Genomic DNA, 20,210 nt, shown 5'->3' with positions numbered 1-20,210 from the left:
AGCTGTGTGATCATACCGATCCTACAATGGTTTTCCATATTAATCTCGAGATCCATACCCTTGACAATCAAGACTATCAAAAGTATCCGACTTTTCTTTTAATTCTATTATATAGCTCGCACAAGCTTTTAAAGTCGCTTTTTGACTTTTCAGTTCACACTATATCATGTTGATAACTTCAAATGATTAATCAAGATGATTATTCTGCTTTTGAAAGTTTTAGGATCTCATGATCCGATTCTTCCGACACTCATGAATCCTAATAGGATGCCGATTTAACAACTGTTCTTGCTAGTGATCAATCTATACCTTTTAGCTTACAAAATGTCAATAGCAGAGTGCCAAATTAGAACAAGAAGGAGCACCAAAGGAACAATCTTAACAAACCTAAAGCTTTGGCACTTCAATATTGTTGGGCACATTTCATATCAAAGAGAAAATGAGTTTTAAATTGAATTTGTCCTGAAGGCCACCAAGAATTCCTTTTCAAGTCTTGTAATTTATGAGGACACGATTACACTTCGGGATTGTAAGTGTAATTGTTTTACGCCATTAATAATTTTTAATTAATCCCGTAAGTACTACCCAATTGCCCGCATAATCAAATACTGATTTACAGAATTCAACCTAAGTTCAGCAAAGACTAGCTATTCGGACTACGCCAGCCACCGCTCATGCTCTACTCTTGATACTCCACGAAACATACTAAGCGGATACTGCAATGACGATGCTACTTCACACTAATCCATACTGTTCCAATTACCCTTTTTATATTCCCCCCAATCTGTTCAATTCGCCATTCACTAGGAAGTATATGAGTACTAAGTTCCAAACCTAATTAAGAGTGATATCCCTGAAATGTAGCGTCTTTTCTGGGTCAATCGCAGCTTTAATGTTCAAATCACAAGTTCCAAACAGCACAATCCGAAAGAAACGCCCGCCCTCGAATCTGCAGCAACTTACAGAACACGACCAATAATCAATAGAACGAAAGCTACAAATGTATGAATACGAGGAAAACAGGGTCAAAAACAGTAATTGCAGGGCGAAACGGAAAGAGACAGAGATGAACATGAGAGCGAGCGAGCCGTTGAGGGTTTTGCTAGCATGCGGACAATTTCCATGGAATCCCGGGCCCGAAATGAGGCTGTTCCTCATGGGCGATCGGAAAGAAGCCAAGCCTCTCTGGCCTTGACACGTGGCGACCGATCGCGAGACGGACGGCTGCCTCTCATGGCTTCCTTGGCCGGCTTCGCCGCCTTCGTCACCGTCTCCGATCACTTCTCTCTCTCTCTCTCTCTCGATCGACCTCGATCTCGAGATCTTGACACGCCTATGTACAATTGGAAAGTATCAATAATTCCGGGAGAAAACCACATGCGATTTATGAAGCTTTTAAAATTTCTCTTATTTATTTAAGTTCTCTTATATTAGCGAGTTTCCGAGCATAAATTTTACAATTACTAAAATACTTACGTTTTGATCCGAAAAGGTAATTCTCATTAAAATAATTTTTTTCTTATTCTGTTCTATATATGAGTTTTAGAGAATTAGAACGCATTTGGTAATCGCATGAAATTTCTATTCCTAGAACAAAGACGCATTTAGTAACGGCACATAATTTGTGTTCTCGAGAACAAATTGTTCTTCCCAATTTTTGTTATTTAAGTTAAATAATTAGGTAGTTACTTTGTGAATCAACTGAAGATTAATTCATATTGATTCTCTTATATAACATATTGCAAAAGAATCATTACGAGTCACTTTTGCCATTTATTGCGAGGTTTCATCCAACTCTTTTGAGCGAACGAACAACTATTAGGTGGTACATCCCCGTTTCTACAAGGAAAATGCATTCTACTGCCCTGCATTGGTGTGTGTTTTTTGTTCTAGGAAGTTAAATCTCAATCTTGATTCATCCAAAACTTAATAACGAGAGTTTATTGAGTGTTCCCGCTGGTTATTTTTGTCTTTTTCGAAAATTTTCTAAAACTAGACTACGTCTAAAGTACATAAAACTAGACAAATCACAATCAATAAAATCAAGTGCACAATCAATGAATCATGGCATTGATAAATCGCATCATAAAATCTTAACGAAGCCCTAAATGCTTACATAAATGTGGTTTGATTTTATTTCAAAAGTGTTTATGATTTTTCCTAAAAATGAACAAATTCTATGAAATCTAGGAAATGTAAGCCCAGATTTATGAAAATAAGGTCAATCTAGCATAATCTAAGCTTCTTCTATTTTTAGGGATTTTCTAAAAAATTTCTGATTTTTTAGAATTTTTCCAATTTTTTTTTATTTTTTGATTTTTGATTTTTATTTGTATTTTATTATCTTGAATTTTTTTCTTTAAAAATAAAGCCTCATTCTATTATAGGTCGAGGGAAAAGTGACGAGAGTGAGAGATGTTGAACTTCATTCTGTTTTGTAATTCCTAAAAGTAATTCTTTTTTCCAAAACCAACTTTTTTTTTTATTCTTGTTTTTGATCCAAAACTGTTTCTAGGAACGTAATCGAAATCGAAATTAGTTACATTACCAAACAGGATTCTTTTTTTTTTTTTTTCAGAGAATAGAATGAGAAAACCAAAATGGTTATCATATAGGCCCTTATTGTCCAAATATTTTGAAAAAAAATATATGTTTATTAGAAGTCCTAAAACTTATTGTCAAAGTGCAATAAAGGCTTAAAACTTTTGAAAAGTGCAATTAAGGCATAAAACTTAATAAATTAATGCAACCAAATCCTTCCGTTAACTCTATCCAATTCAATTAATGAAAAATACTAATGTAGCATTTTTATTAGTTTCTCTCTCCTACGTGGCGACATGGCTGAAATAAGAAAAACAAGTCCAAAATAACGTCGAGGTTCAAATTTAATTTTTTACATAAATATTAGTTGAAAGAAAAATAAATTAAATAAAAGAAGGACAACATTAGCGAGGGCCCCTGCTGGCCCTCGTCGCCACCCCCCTCCATTGCGGGAAAGGCCGGTGATGGTGGGGTAAGGGTCGGCCCGGGGTTTCTAGGCCCCGCCCGGTGCCGACGGCGCAGCAAGGAAACTCAACTAGTGGCTACCCTTGGCCCGATCTATGCGAGGGCCTGCAAACCCTTGCTTGCCATCGATCAAGGTCATCGGCCACTGGCCGGTGCCTGTGCGACCCACCACGCTGTTGTTGCCTTTTTTTAACTTAATTTTTTTTAATTTAATTTAATTAATATTTATGGTAAAAATCAAATTTCGCTCAAAACGATGTCATTTTGGACTTATCTTTATTGTTTCGGCCATGTTAGTATCACGTAAGAGAGAGAAAATAATAAAAATGTTATATTAGCATTTTTCGTTAGCCAAATTGATCAAAGTTAACGAAAGGATTCGATATACTAATTTGTCAAGTTTTAGAACTTAATTATATTTTTTGAAAGTTTTAAATCTCAATTTCACTTTGTCGATAAAATTTGGGACTTCTATCGAACATATCCCAAAAAAATATTTCGGATTAAAAAGTTATATTAAGTCACAATATTTAAATTAAGAAGGACGCTACCATTGAACATATCCCAAAAAAGTATTTCGAATTAAAAAGTTAAATTAAGTCACTATATTTAAACTAAGAAAGACGCCAAAATAAAATTCAACTTAGATAGATTTTCAAATTGATGAGGTTTAAACTTTAAACCAACGAAGAGGAACTTCATAAAAGCCAATTAGCTTATCTCGTTTGGATTTTTTTGAAAAAAATATGGTCATAGTATTTTTCTTATTTTGTTGTAAAAGGCTACCGTACTTTTTGGAAAAAAAAAAAGTAAAATTTCCGTGAAAACTTGAAAGAGTTCAAATTATAGTGATTTGATAATTTTTTTTTTGGTTGTGGCAATTTCAGCCTTGTAAAGAGTTGTTTTAATTTCTATAATGTGTCTGGCTAACACTTTGGTACCTCATAATTAAAACACTTAAATAGATTGCATTAACTTAACACAACTTTTAGAAAACTATTTTATTCAATTTTAAGGTGTCGTAATTTTAAAATGGGAAATGTTTCTCTGACAGTGGATTGTACAATGTTAACCGTAGACTCAACCATTATTATCGCATGTTTTACATAAAACACTCACTGTTTGGAAGATCACGTGATTAGAAATAACCGATAATACTGTCGGATTATCATGTTAGCAACTTCATTTTAAACTATACTTTAACAAACGAACCACCTATATACAATGCAATTACCATATATATATATATGTATATATAATGTAGCATGAGTTACGGCCTAACCACATTTCTATTAAACAAAAATAACAGGAAATACGAGAAAATTAAAGAAAAGAGATTTCTTGCTAATAACCTTCTCAACATAATGGAGAACTAAGAAGCTCTTTAAGTAAAACCATGGCAAAAAGTTTAGCAATTAATTATTCAATGAAAATGACAAACTAGGGCGTGAAATAACTAAGCGGACCAATGATCGAAAAAATCATAGATTGAGCGAGCCCGTAGTCGTTACGTTTAAATTCTCATAACGTTCGTAAGGTTTGTCCGATTCAATTTAATGAAGTACTGGAATTGGAAAAGATCATCACTAATGGAATAGGATTCCGATCATTATCGAAGATATTGCTGCGAATCTTTGCTCGCGCATTTAAGCAAACACCGCTCTTTGCTTGCCGGCGGCGAGCCCTATCCCTAAATTTAGCAACCTGCCGATTTATTTCATGCCGAATTCGGACATGCTATTTATACGGGTATTTTTGTTTTCAGAAACATTGACGGGGATGAAGTGACTCTAAATATTTACATGGACATGCATTGTCCAAAAAAAAAAAATTCTTTTTAATTGACTTATTACATTACTTGTCACTATTACTGCAATGATTATTGGCCCAATTCATCATATGTATATATTTATGTAATGTGAGCTCGGCCTCGCACCAATGACATTTCACCGTTGCAGTAAAACTTGTTAAGCTGAGGTAAAAAAAAAAAAAGAACAAAAGGGAGAAAACACAACAAAACCAAATCCTGCACAAGTTCACACTTGCCTTTGCCGATTTGCCAAAACTCTTCTCTGTCTTTACACAATACACAGAAAATCTTCTCTCCTCTCTCTCCCCCTTCTCTCTCTCTAACCGCCTCAATCTCTCTGTCACACTCTTCCCCTACCGTTCCTCGCTTCGATTGCGAATGCGGCGACGCCCCCGTCCCCCGCCTCCTCTGCCCATGACCTAGGCCCCCTCCACTCGCCGGAATCCACCTGCCGGCGGTGTCTCCGGCGAACCGTACGAGGCTTCCCTCTCCCTCTCTTTCGTTTCTGTTCGCGGCGTTGAATCGGCTCGGAATTCGATTGAGAGGCTTTAGGGTTTCCGATTCTGTGGTTTTTGGCTGGCCAATCGAGCGGCCTATGGCTGGAGGACGCAAGAGGGGAGCGAACAAGGACAAGAGTAAGCGTCAGTTGAGTTTGGGCGATCTCGTTCTTGCCAAAGTTAAGGGCCACCCTGCTTGGCCCGCCAAGGTTAGCGCTTTTTATCTCGCTTTTTGCTTGGTAGTCCTTTGATTTCATGTTTTTTCGTTCTGTTTGGGTGTTCAAGCGCAAGTTTTTGTTTTTTGTTTTGGCTTTCTCGTGGTTGGAAAATGGTTTAGTTTTGATTTAATTCTGCTTTTGTTGTGAAGTGAATAGGTGGTCGGCCGTTATGATTGGGGAGGCTGGTCTTTTTGGATGTTTTACTTGCTCGCATTATGTACTGTTTCTGCCCGGCACTTCGAAAGTGAAACTTTCTGGATGGGGTTAGTTGGTTTAGTTGGAAATGGAGGCGAACGAGGTTTAATTTTGCTTTTTGGGTTTTCAAAAATGAATTGGCATATTCAAGCACTGTTTTTCGTGCTTTACCTCGTGTCTCACTGGTGATGTAGGTTTGTCTCTGGGCTATTCAGTTAGATCCTATGTCGCTTTTGGTCTTCATGGTTTCTGTTTGAAGTCTTATACTGTATTGATACTTTGATTATATTGATCATCTCAGTCGGATGTCGTGTGCATCTTTTGTATGGCGGTTGCTCTGTGAATAATAATTGCTTTTGTTTCTTCAGATTAGCAAGCCAGAGGATTGGCAACAGACTCCAGACCCGAAAAAGCACTTTGTGCATTTTTTCGGAACACAAGAAATGTGAGCTCTAGGAGCTGCTTGTACTACTTGTTTATTTATGTTTGAGTAGTTAGCTTAATGGATTTAGTTGAGTTTTATGTATACTTTCCTTCCTTTCATGCAGTAACTACGTATTGTGTTCATGAGCAGCTCTCTCTCTTTTGTTTTTGGGTAATCCTAAAGGTTATTTCGATTTATAGACTGGCCCAGCTCATCTACTCCTGGTCCCTCATGCCCCTCTTCTCTAAGGAAGCAGACAGTAGCACAGACAGAAGAATGAGAGGACAATTTGTTGATTAGAATCTCTTCCTTCTAGCATTTTGCCTTATGCCATGCTTTTGATTTTTTCTTTTTAGAGTATGTCTCTGTTGTTCCATAGGAGAAGTATCTTTTGATGTACCGTAGAAAAAGCAGGTTGTACTCCAGCCCTTAGTCATTGTTATGAGCTTTCGACTTGAGGAGTGAAGTCACCCATTTGATCAATGTGCGAGTCATAATACGTCTTTACACTTTAGATTCAAATGAAGAGCTGTCTCCTTTTCCATGCGATTCCTCTATAGGCTACAGTCTGTTTTTGATGGAATACTGTATAAAGGTGATAGGATGTGTAAAGTAAAGGTTACAGATTGAGCCTGCTAGGCTGTTACACTTGCAGTCACTTGTATTAGTGATGATCATATCTAGCAACACACTGGATTTGATGTTTAAAAACTGCAAGTAGTAAAATTCTTAGTCTTTGGAAATATTATGTCATATCAATGTTAACTTTGTAGGGATCTGTGGTAAGATTTCTCTCACTCTTTTTGAGGTGACTTCCCCTTTTTCTTGTCGATCTTCCTTTTACCTGCTTAAATTGTTGCTTCTTTCTCTCGAGTTGTTTTTCTTTTTTCACCAAGTCTCTTTGATCGCTTTGCCATTTGCTTTTGTTTTTTGCCTTTTGGGAAAATCTTTAGGAGGTCTTTTGCATAAATGCGAATCGTTGGAATTTGGGAAGCCCACCTTGGCTTCATGTTTTAGCATGTGTGACTCACTCCTATGTTTGCAATGAAGATTTGTAATTGTTAGTCCGATTTTTTTGCGGTGTGGACACACTTACAGGATCAATGGATAGGCAAATACCCTGTGAAAACGCTCTCACGAGGTGGTTACTTCTTTGAATCCTAGTGGTTTGGGCATAATAGGACTGAAACTGAGAGGTATCTATAACAAATGTGTCATGCTTTGTAGTAGTAATTATCCTGTCATTGTGGTCCTACTGAAGTTTATATGAAAGCACTTGTCTTCGTAAGTTTGTCTATCACTATTTTAGTTCCCGTGCTCACATTGCGTTTGCCATTTTAGTTGGAATCTAGTGGAACAATTGTGATTTTATGTCATGTTGGCTGGAAAAGCAGGCTTTGGGAGTTGCATTTGGGTCACCCAACAAAATAAAACCCCACTTCCCTAAACTGCTTTTTATTTATTTATTTATTTTGCATCTTGTTGTTTTACGTGGCATTGCGGTTTTTCAGTATATCTTTTTATCAAGGTAAATTGCTCTTAAAATACCTGTATTAGACTTTTATGGTTTGCAAAATAAAAGTCGTACAGGTGAAGTTTACCTAAGTGTTAATTCTTTCCAATGTTTCATAATTCATTTTTAATCTAATAAATTACCCTAGACTTGTTGTATAGCTTCACATACCATTTTCTAATTTGGTCATCTTTTCATTTATTGGTGTCACAGAGCTTTTGTTGCTCCTGTGGATATTCAAATATTCACTAGTGAGACAAAGACTAAGTTGGCGGCTCGATGTCAAGGTAAAACAGCCAAGTACTTTGCCCAAGCTGTTAAGGAAATATGTGCTGCTTTTGACGAGTCGCAGAGAGAACAGTCAACTAGTATGAGAGGCGACACTGATGCATCTGACCAGGGGTTTGAGGTTGCTGCTAATGATGACTTAGAGCAGGAAGCGGCAGAGGTTGATGCGAGCATTGGCTCTGATACACATGGTAGCATTGAAGAAGCAAGCAAGAGGGACAGCTTTGGTGTGAGCTTAAAGTTGGGGACCTGTCATCCTGAGCAACATGAAGGTGATCATCATGATGTTAAGCCTACTACTTCATCCCATGATGATGGTGACTCATCTCCTAGGGTTTTCCGTAGGAAGAAAGAAAAAGTAAAGGATAGCCTGCAGTCAAAGGAGAAGTTAAAGTTGAATATAGATGAACATTCTCTCTCCACTAATCAAGATTCTGTTAGTTGCACAAAGCAGCTAGGTGGTGGATGTAGAGCATTGGCAAATGGGCAGAAAGGAGAATGGGCTAGCGGGACAGCAAACATATTGAAGAAAGCAAGTGAAGAACGCAAAATTAATCACACTCCTGTGATATCAACGAAGGAATCTGGATACTCTGGTGGTGCAAGTCATCTTGAGCAACTTAAAGGTCAAACCAAAGGAAAAGTGATCTCTAGTGGCATTAGAGAAGGATTTTCCTTGGATGCTGGAAAACTAGACTTGAGTGCGCCTGTTCTGAGGAAGGCCAAAAAAATTAAAAAAATGGACAAGAATATTGAGGAAGCAGATGGCGAAGCAGATGTCGAGACAAACTCCGAGGATGAGGATGAGAATGTGCTATTGGGGGATAAGCAGATTGTGCTTGCACTTGGAAAACCTATTTCAGGGCTTAATGGTGCTCTGCATCCTCACAAAGATTTGAAGCATGAAGAGACAGGGTTGGATGCCAAGGTACATTTCAGAAAAAGCATGGACAAAACTTCTTCAAGTCCTAATGTTTATGGTGAAAAAGCAATTAAACAGTTTGAGGATAAAAAGTTTGTACTGCATGCGAGAGAAGGCGACTTAATCTCGAAAGGGGAAGTAGGCGTTGTACGATCTGGCAGCTCTGGCGATGAAACTGTCCTACCCCTGACAAAGCGGCGTCGTAGGGCATTGGAAGCTATGTCTGATTCTGCTAATTCAAGCATTGATGAAAAAGAGGAAAAGCATCGCTCTATCATAAAAAATAATGTGCCTTCGAGAAGCATCGAGAATTCAGTTGGTAAGGCACAAAAGAAACGAAGAGCTGTTTGCCTTTATGAAGAAGAGGATGGTGAAAAGCCCAAAACTCCAGTCCATGGTGGATCTTTCAAGAATGTTATGACTACATCGAAGATTCTTGGTAATACTAAGGCTCGCGAGGCACGCCATAGGGGCTCGACTATGGCACAGGAAAATGCTAAAAATGTAGCTGGAGTTGAAGATGGCAAACCAAAGAAAACATTGGAGGTATATGAGAAGATTTTATCACCTTATAAGCCAAATGTGTCTGAGAAGAGATATAAGCCGGAAATATCTGCTCATGTCTCTAGTAGTCCAACGAAATCAGAATTTGAGCAGACATCACCTCAGAATGTTGAAGCAAACTTAATTTCTCCCAAGAAGTCTCCCCATATTCTTCCAGTTACCAAACCATTGCTAGAGCAGCAGAAACCTAATAAACATGTGTTTAAGCTAGCTAATAATGGAACACAGAGACAAGCTTCATTTGGTCCAGATACGAGTTCAGTGCGGAGCTCGGATTTGTCAAGAAGTTCCCAAAATCATGCTACATCTCACAGAAATAGGGCAGCTTCTTCTGCAGAAAGGTTGAAGAGTACTCCCAGAACAAACACAAGGACAGGTGACTCATTCTCTCTGGCAGATGGCGGCACTGAGTGGAATGGTCTGCAAGATGAAAGGTAAGAATTTATTGATGACTCTGCTTTGCATTACTTGTAGGGATAACTAAAGGTCGTATTATTTGATGACTCTACTTTGCTTAGCGATGTCAGGACTGCTGAGTCTGCTACGTCTATGAAGCATCTTATTGCTGCTGCTCAGGCAAAACGAAGACAAGCTCATTCACAAAATGTCTCTTTTGCCAACTCTAGTTTTTCTATTTTTGCTCACCCTGATGCACAAGGACCAAGCCCCAGTCCCTCTGCTGTTCAGCATTTTATGTCCGCCTCCAGCAACTTGATGCCATCAGAACTACGGGGATTGAATCATCACAAGAGCTTGACTTCTCCATCTACCCGTGTTCCTCTTCATGGATCACAGAATCAAATTGATACTGAAGATACAGAAGATAGAAGAGTTAGTTCTGTGCAAAGGCATCCTTTAGGCTCACTGAGTGGTGATACTGAGGCAGCTGTTGCACGTGATGCTTTTGAAGGTATGATAGAGACCTTATCGAGGACTAAAGAAAGCATTGGACGTGCAACTCGGCTTGCAATCGATTGTGCCAAGTATGGAATTGCCCATGAGGTATGTCTTTTGGTGGAACAAGCTTTATGAGTTGCTAATTATAAACCACGTGTGCAAAGTTATGGCTTTCATGTGGAAATGTTGACAACATGCATATGCTTTCCTTCCATCTTCTTGTGATGATGTTTCTCAAAAGTAATCATTTTTCTAGTGTTATGAAAGCAACGTGTGTTTTGGTGGCTTACTTGATAATATTGTAAGATACCGAAGAATTTTCAGAATGGCTATTAATTTTGACTAATGCTCGTTTGCTTATAAAGTTAAACTTGCTCTGTTGTACATGGGTTGGCATCCCCTTGGTACCTTTTAATGATAAAACTTTACCGTTAAAACAAAAATCGATATTCAGAATTCATCGTGGTGCTGGTGCCCAACAATGACTCCATAAATCCATTCCCAGAGGCATCCCAACTTAGCAAGTTGAATGGATTTATGTGTTCGTCGTCAAGCATCGGCACCATGATGATTTCTGAATCTGAACTTATCTTTTTGAGCAAAATTTAAGATGTCTAAAACTTTGGTGTTGACGACTCGAATTTTCATTGATAGACTTCCATTGAACTGAACCATAAAAATCTCATTTTTGAGCTTTAGGAGCTACTATTAATTCTCTTTTGAGTTTTTAGCAGAAAGTTGAGGTGACAATAGCTCTAGTTTGGTTATGTTGATTTGCTCCTTTCTGTCATGCCGCCAAGATCTGATAATTTTTTATTAGTCAATGTTATTTAGATCAGGATAATTTTGGTCTCCCCTAGCATTCAAGATCAAGGTAGAAATAGTCTATTAAATGGTACCTGTTGTTCTCTGGGTGGAGTATTTTGCGCAACTTGAAGGCAGTCTGAGATTTTATGTTGAGCGTGTTTTTGTGATTATAATTTTTGGTTTTTTGGGGCAGGTTTTGTGTTTTGACAGAGGCCTGAGACTCTTGCTTTAGTGGAAAGATGTAAAATGCATAATTAAGGGCATGTGTTGATATCACATTGTATGCTTAGAATATGAACTTCTAGATCCTTGGCCTTTTCCTTTCTCACTTTCGAGTCAAAAGGATTTGTATGAACATTTTTGGACAAGCATTTGGATTTTACTCCTTAGTTTGTTTGATAAGGCAGGGATAGAAAGGGCCTTTTTGTTAAGGACTATGGGGTGCTTCATATAGCATGTTTAAGAAGAATTACAGAGGAAAGTCCTTTTGCTTTTGCACAAGAGTTGACTCCAATTGAAGTCTGTAACTCTCCAACGCTTATATGATCAAGCGGCGTTTTCATATGGGTGTCATTAGTTTCATATATGAAGTACAGTGGTCGATTTGCCTGACTCATCATGAATTTTTGGCTGCCTTCAATTGTTATCATGGGTGTTCTCCATGTACAAACTTAAAAGTTTCAAAAAGTTTTGGATTGTAGGAAAGAGTTCCAGTCTTTTTCTAAATGTTTCCGTGAGAAATAATTAGTATTATGCTGGTGGTCTCCAGTAGTAGTTTTTATATGGCCAATATGGATGAAAGTATTGGAGGTCCTTGTTTACCACCCTCCGGGTGTTATGCTATATTATCATTATAATGTCTAGTAGTCAAGCTAGGTATATAGGTACATAATCTGACCCCCAAAAAAAAAAGCTAGGTATATAAGGGAACCTCTATTGTTATATTGTCTAATGTCAATAGGTTGTTCGGCATGCATAATATTGGCCTTTGCGATACTCGTGTGTGTTTTAAGTCTCCTATATTGAAGGGCAACGAGATGTTATATATATCTGTATCAGCGATTTGCATGGAAGTCCTTGCATTTGAATTGTGAACGAATTTTAAACTGGAGTTTGTTTGATCATTTCTTGCAGGTTGTGGAACTTCTTATTCGGAAATTGGAAAGTGAGCCTAGTTTCCATAGAAGAGTGGACTTGTTTTTCCTTGTTGATTCTATTACTCAGTGTTCACATAACCAGAAAGGTGAGTTAATTATCTGTGAGTATGCAAATGTTGCTAAATCCATTTTTTTTTTTTTGGAATATTGTTCCCTTTTTTGAAGGCTAGGAGAGAAGAGTTGTTTTGGAGAAAAAGGAGGGCGGGGGGGTTGGTTGTCAGGCCTCTGCTTTAGCTGTTTTGGCATGAAATAAAGTAGGAACCTCCTTTTTTATCACTAGAATTAGAAGCTTCTTAAAAACTTAAACTTTGGAAGGTGTTTCTTTGGTCTGGCTGAATGATGGTAGAATGGTCCTAAATTCTTAAAGCACAAAATAGCATATCTTCGAAATGCTTTTGACTTCCTAATGAGTAAGAGGCATGGTTACAAACATTTTTTGAGATTATCGGACAAAAGCGGCTAGTTTTCGTACCTATTCCTCTCCCCCCCAAGGATGTGGAGACCAAAGAGTTTGTGATTTTTGTTTTTATTTCTATCTATTTTTCCTAGCCAAACAGAAAGAAAAGAAAAGGCAAAAAAGCTATAGCACTAATTGATACATTTGTCAGAGTAAAATCTGACCACAACAAGGTTATTAATTCAAAGATTGGTCTCCAGATTTTTCATTTATTGACTCTGGATTTCCGGAAGCAGCAAGACAATTGAGTATTTATTCCATGGTTTTGTACAAACTTTAGGTATTGCAGGAGCATCATACATTCCCACTGTTCAAGCAGCTTTATCCCGTCTTCTTGGAGCTGCTGCTCCACCTGGAGCTACTGCTCGTGAAAACCGCCGCCAATGTCTCAAGGTTTCTTTTTTTTGTTAAATTTCAGTGGAGGAGTTTACTTTAAAGTTCTGGTTTTTTTCTCTAAAGCTAATCTTTCCTCCTTATTAGGTTTTACGCTTGTGGCTTGAGCGGAAAATTTTGCCTGAATCTATTCTGCGGCAGCACATGGATGACATTGGAGTTTCGAATGATGAAACAACTAGTGGATCCTCACACAAACGTCCTTCTCGTGCTGAACGTGCTGTGGACGATCCCATTAGGGAAATGGAAGGCATGATGGTAGATGAATATGGGAGGTTTGTGACGTCCTTCTCGTCTTTCTTCATTTAGGTTATTTTCTCTTTGGATACCATGATCCGAATGGATTCTCAAGATAAGCTAGCTAGGCTAAGCAAAACAGTGAGAAATCTGATGGTTTGGCATGAGCAATTTGCATGCTTAGGTTCTTGTGGATAATTCTTGATATCACCCATCTGCATTGGCTTGTTCATGTCAAAGTTCGGCATTCCTGCTTTACTCATCTTTTGTTGTTTTATCTGTATTATACTTTAAGACCTGGACATGCAGCATCAGTTCAATTATTTTTTGTTTAGTCTCGAGGAAGTTGGTAATAGACATATAGATTAGAGATCTTACTTCTCCTCATTGGGTTTCATTCTTCCTGACTGTGGTCAGGAATTCAGAAAAAGGGGAAACTATCACTTGTTCTGAACTTCTCGTTTTGCATAGATATACAATGTTGGTTAAGGTGCATGGAAATTGCCTCCTGCCTCTTCACCCTGGCTAATGCCTATAGCAATAACTAATTTCTAGACAATGATGAGTTATTTGGTTTGCTGACTTTTTATCCAGTTTTGTAGTTTCGGTTAGCAGAATCTCATATAACTTCTAAGTGAGAAACAATCATAATTTGGCCATAACATCCTCTTAGATTCATAAATGATTTCAGCCTGGGAAAAGGGGAGGACATATGGTCTGTATTCTCCTGAAGCTGAAGTTGTTTTTATAAGTTGAATGTGATTGGATGCCTCTTAAATGAATTATCTATGTAAAAAAAAGAAGAAGTTAAACGCGGTTAGATTACAGTCTATTCTTGGCACTAGCTTAACTACTTTCCGCTGTTAACCTGCCATGGGTTGTGGACAGTAGACTGCAAGAATCATAGTATTCTTACACTCATCCTCTTTCTCTGCCAAATCCTGCGGTATTTAGATTCTTACCCTTGGACTCCAGTTGCTGTTGCCTTGCATCGACAGTAAAGAGCGTTGTCCGTAATGTGAGGATACTATCAGTCTATGCTAAGCTCATTAAGATTATGGTCAGCATTCCAACCAATAAATCAGATTGCGGGGTACCATTTGTTTGAATTAGAATCTTCTGCATTGAAGGAATCCTTCACCATATGGATAGACATGTGATCTATTGAGCAATACTCAGGTGTGAATGAAAACTTAAAGATCGCGGGGAAGTCATAAAACTTAGTTTCTTTTGATTGCTGAAATTCATCAAAACATTGGGTGATATTGGTGTCTGTATGTTTGACAATACTCTCTGCTGGACTCTTAGAATATGTAGCTGTTGAAGTATTATCCCACATATATCTTGACAATAGGTCCTAAATGCTCTTTGTATTCATGTGGTCTCCCTTCACCTATTAGCTTAAGCTTTTGGATTGGGCTTCCTAACTTGTTATCAGAGCAAATGTTATCCTTTTTACGAATGTGCTTGGTCAAAATTCTATGTGACTATGTGTAGTCAAAATTTCACGTGTTGCTCGTAATCTGGCTTGCACGTGAGAAAGGTTGTTGAAGTATTATCTGATTTTGACAATATGTCGTAAATTCTCTCTATATTCACGTGGTCTCCCTTCATCTATCAGCTTAAGCTTTTGGATTGACTTTCTAAGGGTAGTAGTTGTTACTGTTAATTTTTTTGGTAATTATATTTCTGTCTCTTTGATTGCTAATTGAACTCTATTCGAATATATTATTTCTTTCGCATGTATAGTGCCTGATCTCATAGCTTGATTGCAATGCTTGTAGAATATTGATATAGACATTTATTGACACATGCTGTTTTACTTCTGAAGTTTGTGAGCTACTGTGCCAGTGTTTTTATAGGTCTTTTGGTTTTCAAACCTTCACCTTTTATTATCGAAAATCATTTGACTTTCTCTCTTTTGCCAGCAATGCTACATTTCAGTTGCCTGGTTTTCTACCGTCTCGTATATTTGAAGATGATGATGATGTGGAAGAAGAGCATGAAGATTTTCCTAGCATTCCTTGTAAAGAAACAATTGATGCGTCACCAGTTGAGTCCACCCCTGGATCGGCAGAGCAAAGAACATATGAAGTTACTCCAAATGACAGGAGACATTGCATCTTAGAGGATGTGGATGGTGAGCTTGAAATGGAGGATGTTTCAGGGCCCCCTAGGGAAGAGAAACTCTGGATCCAGCATGGTGTTGAAATGGAATCACAGGAGCCTGAGCCCAGCAATTCTGTTGAGTTCACCTCTCTTTCAGAGGGCTCGCCGCCACTGCCACTTGAGTCTCCTCCTCCACCTCCTCCATTGCCATCTTCTCCTCCTCCGCTTCCTCCACCCCCGCCGCTGTCCCCCTCTCCGCCTCCACCACCACCACCACCACCTCCATCTCAGCCATCTCTCCCGCCACAGTTACCTCTTCCTCCAGCACCTCCCTTGGGGCCTCCTCCTATATTGGTAACCCAAACTCCAATGCCACCTCACCATTCACTTGCATCTCAGTCACTCGTGTCACTTCCATCGTCATTCCATTCTTCACCACATTTGGCATATCAACCACCTCTTCCTCCTGAATACTGTGCTCCCCCTACTGTAAGCTTGTTTATTTTGTTGCTGTCATTTCTCATTGTTTTATTAGAGTTCACCTTTGGACTCACACTTCTATATTGCAGGGGAATCAGTCAGTGCAAATGACTGCAAATAATCTTCATGGGCTTCCTCATGATGCTTCTGCAAAGGGTGACTTAGCAAAGCAGCAATCATCTTACTTTGCTTCAGCTGGTGGCAGCTGTCAAGAATCATCTGGATTTAATGCTTCAAGGCTGCCGGATTATGGGCATGGTGATTTGTATCTAAATCCTCAAGCTTCTCAAGCCAATCAACTGTTTCAACAAGGAAGTAGGCCTTATGCTCAAAGACCCTTGCATGCTGTGCCACCTCAAACTGGGTCAACTCATTATTCATATGCAAACCCACCCATTCAGCAACATCCTCAGCACCCATACCCTCACCAATTTGCTTTGCCGCCCCCTGATAGTGGGAGGCGATTTGGTGCTGATGAACCATGGAGAACAAACTCTGTTGAATTTAATACCGATAATCAGAATGGTCCTTGGATAAATGGCGTAAGAGGTTCGTCAGGGTCAGGTGGAGTTTATCCTCAAGAAGGTACTGTACAATTATTGTTAATGTCTATTAGTGTTGTTGTAGTGCTAAACAATTTTGTGTGCAACGTACTGGTATACTACAGTTTTTTGTTGCATCACATCATATTTGCGTGATAAGTAACTCTATTTAATCACAGCTGTGTTAGTAAGTGTTTGAATCCCTATTCACCTGCACCAGGAGCTCTTGGACTTAATGTTTATCAAGGGAACCCAAGCATTGGGCGGCCCTTTTAGCATGAAATTTTCACTTGATATTTTTCAACTGGTGTTACACAATTTTTCAAATTTCTTCATGCTCTGTATTCTTCCCTTTCACATATTATTCTTATTAAACATTTGAAGATTTGTATAATATGAGCTTCTCATATTTTAAATCTTTCTTTCTTCCTCTCTCTCTCTCTTTCTCACTTTCTATATATGTAATTGCTTCAATTTATATTAGTGGGATGCATGTCTAATCCTTTCGTCTCCTTTTCCTCGGTCTTCATTCAAACCTGTTTTCTATTGATTCTACTGGCTCTCAAAATCAAAGGGGGTTATTGTTTAACTAGTTCTACCCCCAAATTTTGGTGTCTTTCAAGTTCACCAGTAATTTAAGAAAAACTAGTGGGTATTAAGAAATATAGGAATGGAACAGTCCTTCCATTTGTGAATTTTTATTTTACTATTTAATAATTCATTCGCCTTTTAATTCTTCATTCCTCTTAACTTCTCTGGACTAGTTTCAGATTTTTATTGTTAACAGTGTAGACAACTGGAATGTCCTCCATACATGCATGAGATGAAATGAGTGGACTCTAGATAGAGGCAGATTTTCTCTTAAGTTGTATGTTTGATTGAGGATGCCTAAGTTGAGCTGCCTTTGATGTTTTGGACAATTCAAGTGAACTGCTTGTCTGTTGGTGGACTTCTTGGTTGAATGCTCACGTGTATGGTCAATTTGCACACTTTTAAATGTCTTATACATTCGCTTGTGCTTCTTGAAAATAAAGTTTGGTCAAAAGTTGTCTCTTGGGTTCCTGGGAAATCGCAAGTTAATTAAGATACATGTTTGTTTAATGAGAAGACATTCTGCAGGTTTTGTTTTTTTTTTTTGGTAAAGGACATTCTGCAGGTTTTATACCTCACTATATGTTACTATGGCAGGTTACTTTCGGCCTCATTTTGAAAGACCACCAATGAATAATGTGGGTTTTCAGCTTTCGTCAACTAACAATCATTTAGCTGCGCCGCCAGCCCCAGGTGGTTATTTGTTTTTAGACAGCTGGATTATGATTTCCTGTGAATCTTTTTTGACCTTTATTACAGTTAAGCTCCAATAATTACCTAGACTGTTTTATTCATTAATTTTGCAGGTCCTGGTCCTAACATGATTCCAAGTAGACCAAACGTATCTGCCCTTAATATGTGGAGACCAGCTTAATAATGCGAAAATAAACTTTCAGATAACCTGGTGAGTTACTTGATAGAGAAATCTGCTTCTGCCAGAGTTATCCTGTCTAGTCCCATTATTGAAGTGGTCTGTCTATCTCATTGCCAAGAGGAACTGCACTCTTTCTCCACATCCTCTCTCTCTCTCTCTCTCTCTCACACACATAGTTTTAAAGGAAATGGCTAATAAAAGATCGGGCCTCGTGTCCTGTTTTTCAAATGTGTCCTATGGTTAGAGTCCTTGGATGCCAAGCACGAAAATTTTCAGCTTTTGGGAGAAAAAATTAGACAAAGATCTGAAGCTTGACATTGCTTTCCATGGAGACCATTTTATCTATGCTTATTGGACTAGTTTTGCAATTGAATGCTGTGAACTCACTATGAAAGTCGTGATATTTTGTGGCAGTAGAATTAGGCACTAGGCATCCCAGGATAGTCTTTGGTATAACTTTTCCTTTTAAAAAATGTGCTTTTTCTATTGTATTGGAGTCTATTGTCTTAGACTTTCAGAATGATGATGAAAAATGAACTACTACAGTCTAGCCCAATGATTTTCATGTGCCATACCTGTTTATGCTTTTGCTTATATGTACCATATTCTTTGTGAAGTTCCAATGATGAGTTGGACAGATTTTCCCTCGAGTTGTATGTGAAATAAAAATCGATGAACTCATGAAAATGTCTTGATCTTCTGTTTTGGTTTTCCAATTTCAGTGTTGCGGATACTTGAACAATTTGGACTGCTTCAAATTGAGGTACTGCTTCAACCACTCAAATGCAGTGTTGAAGAATGTTGAGACTTGCAGGACGGTGTATATTGTAGTCTTTCCTGCCAAATGTATCCTGGGAAAATCCGTGTATAGGCCCATGTTTTTTGGTTAGTACATCTTGTTCTCAATACTTGTAATTATGCAGGTATATTGTACAAGAAACAATTTTTGAAATGAAAAAGAATAGTTGGCAATTCATCTTTCCTTCTTAATTTCTCCACGGAAGCTTTCATGATCAAACATTTTCAAATGCCTTTAGTCGTCTTGTAGATGTGATTTAGCCAGTAGTATATCCTCTTTTGGAGTTTGGTTATAGTATTGCCCATGTATACGTACATCATTGCTAGTCTTGAACCCTTTTCCACGTGGCTTCATGGAACTGGACCCTTCTGTTTCCTTGGCCTTCTCGAGCCAGCATTTTGCTGCCTGAGCTTCACCTCTCCATTTTCCTGCACCATTGTGTGGTGATACCCTACTATCTAAACTCGGTAAACCACCCATCCTGCTTTTCCATGTTCTATAGACTCGTATTTAACTATGACAAGAGGCAAACTTCACTCTGGTTCAGTTCGTGGATGGCTTGGATTATCCCCCTTAAAAGAATGATAATCGTAGCCCGTTAGATGAAGAGATGATGGATCAAAGATGCAGTTTTCTGCTTGGTTTGAGTTTTTTGCTCTGCCGATAACTTCGTCTCAGTTATGTATGTAGTTTCAGCAGAAAGAACGCATAGGACTCCATCAGTCAATTTTTTTATTTACCATAATGATAATTATGATGATAATATGCATCTATGACTGCTCCCATCTTCGGATTTGCCTCGCAGCACGCATGTAATGACTGGCACCGTGATCTAATCATCTTTGGCATTTCTTTGTTAAGTTCCTCCAGTGCAGTTTAATTGTTTTTCTTTTTCCTCCAGTGCAGTTTAATTGTTTTTCTTTTTCTTTTCTTGGATGTATCTGGGCGTTGCATTCTAATCGGATATAATTAATTTTGTAGTCAGGCAAACGTCGTGCTGCTGTTGGGGATGGATGTTTGTTTGTTTGTTGGGGTTTTGGTTTTTGGTTTGGGTTGAAAGGGGGGAAGAAGAGGGGGGTTGGGGGTTGGGGGTTGTTGGGTTCCGATTAAGCATGTTTCTTCCGGACTTGCTTGAATGCTGTCTGTCTGTTTGGCATTGTGCATGGTAATTTTTTTTTTTTTTGGCCCTTATTACAATGATGCCACAATCTGAGAGTGATGCTGCAACTGGCTTTTTATTACAATGATGCCATGATCCCTTTTTTCTCCGTTCTTTTACTTTGTGCTTGCAGTCTGGACAAAAATGTCCACTTACACTGATTATGAAGATATAGAGTTGTGAATGATATGGGCAGTTTCAAAGTTGAATTCGTAAAGCTTTTAGGGAACTTCTAAACATTTCAGGTGGGTGCGTGTTTTGATTCTGTATA

General features: G+C 38.4%; 1 protein-coding gene across 4 annotated transcripts; it reads left to right on the top strand.

Annotated features, from left to right (window-relative positions):
* Positions 1-5,043: 5,043 nt before the first annotated feature.
* Positions 5,044-18,971, top strand: LOC115738220 (ENHANCER OF AG-4 protein 2). 4 transcript variants are annotated; one of them, XM_030670776.2, is made up of 12 exons: positions 5,044-5,522; positions 6,095-6,171; positions 7,877-9,871; positions 9,965-10,439; positions 12,276-12,384; positions 13,036-13,148; positions 13,236-13,423; positions 15,314-15,983; positions 16,064-16,559; positions 17,705-17,800; positions 17,914-18,011; positions 18,704-18,971. In XM_030670776.2, exons 1-11 carry the CDS (start codon positions 5,412-5,414, stop codon positions 17,979-17,981), a joined length of 4,398 nt encoding a protein of 1,465 aa, XP_030526636.2. In that variant the 5' UTR covers positions 5,044-5,411; the 3' UTR covers positions 17,982-18,011; positions 18,704-18,971. The 4 variants fall into 4 exon arrangements, with proteins under 4 accessions (XP_030526636.2, XP_030526635.2, XP_048139453.1 ...); XM_030670775.2 differs by having other exon boundaries at positions 9,956-10,439; XM_030670777.2 differs by lacking the exon at positions 5,044-5,522 and adding an exon at positions 7,249-7,346 and having other exon boundaries at positions 6,105-6,171; positions 9,956-10,439.
* The last annotated feature ends 1,239 nt before the right edge of the window (positions 18,972-20,210 follow it).

Source organism: Rhodamnia argentea, chromosome 8 (assembly GCF_020921035.1).
Source record: "Rhodamnia argentea isolate NSW1041297 chromosome 8, ASM2092103v1, whole genome shotgun sequence".
Taxonomy (NCBI): Eukaryota; Viridiplantae; Streptophyta; class Magnoliopsida; order Myrtales; family Myrtaceae; genus Rhodamnia; species Rhodamnia argentea.
This window is presented reverse-complemented; position numbering and strand designations above follow the sequence as displayed.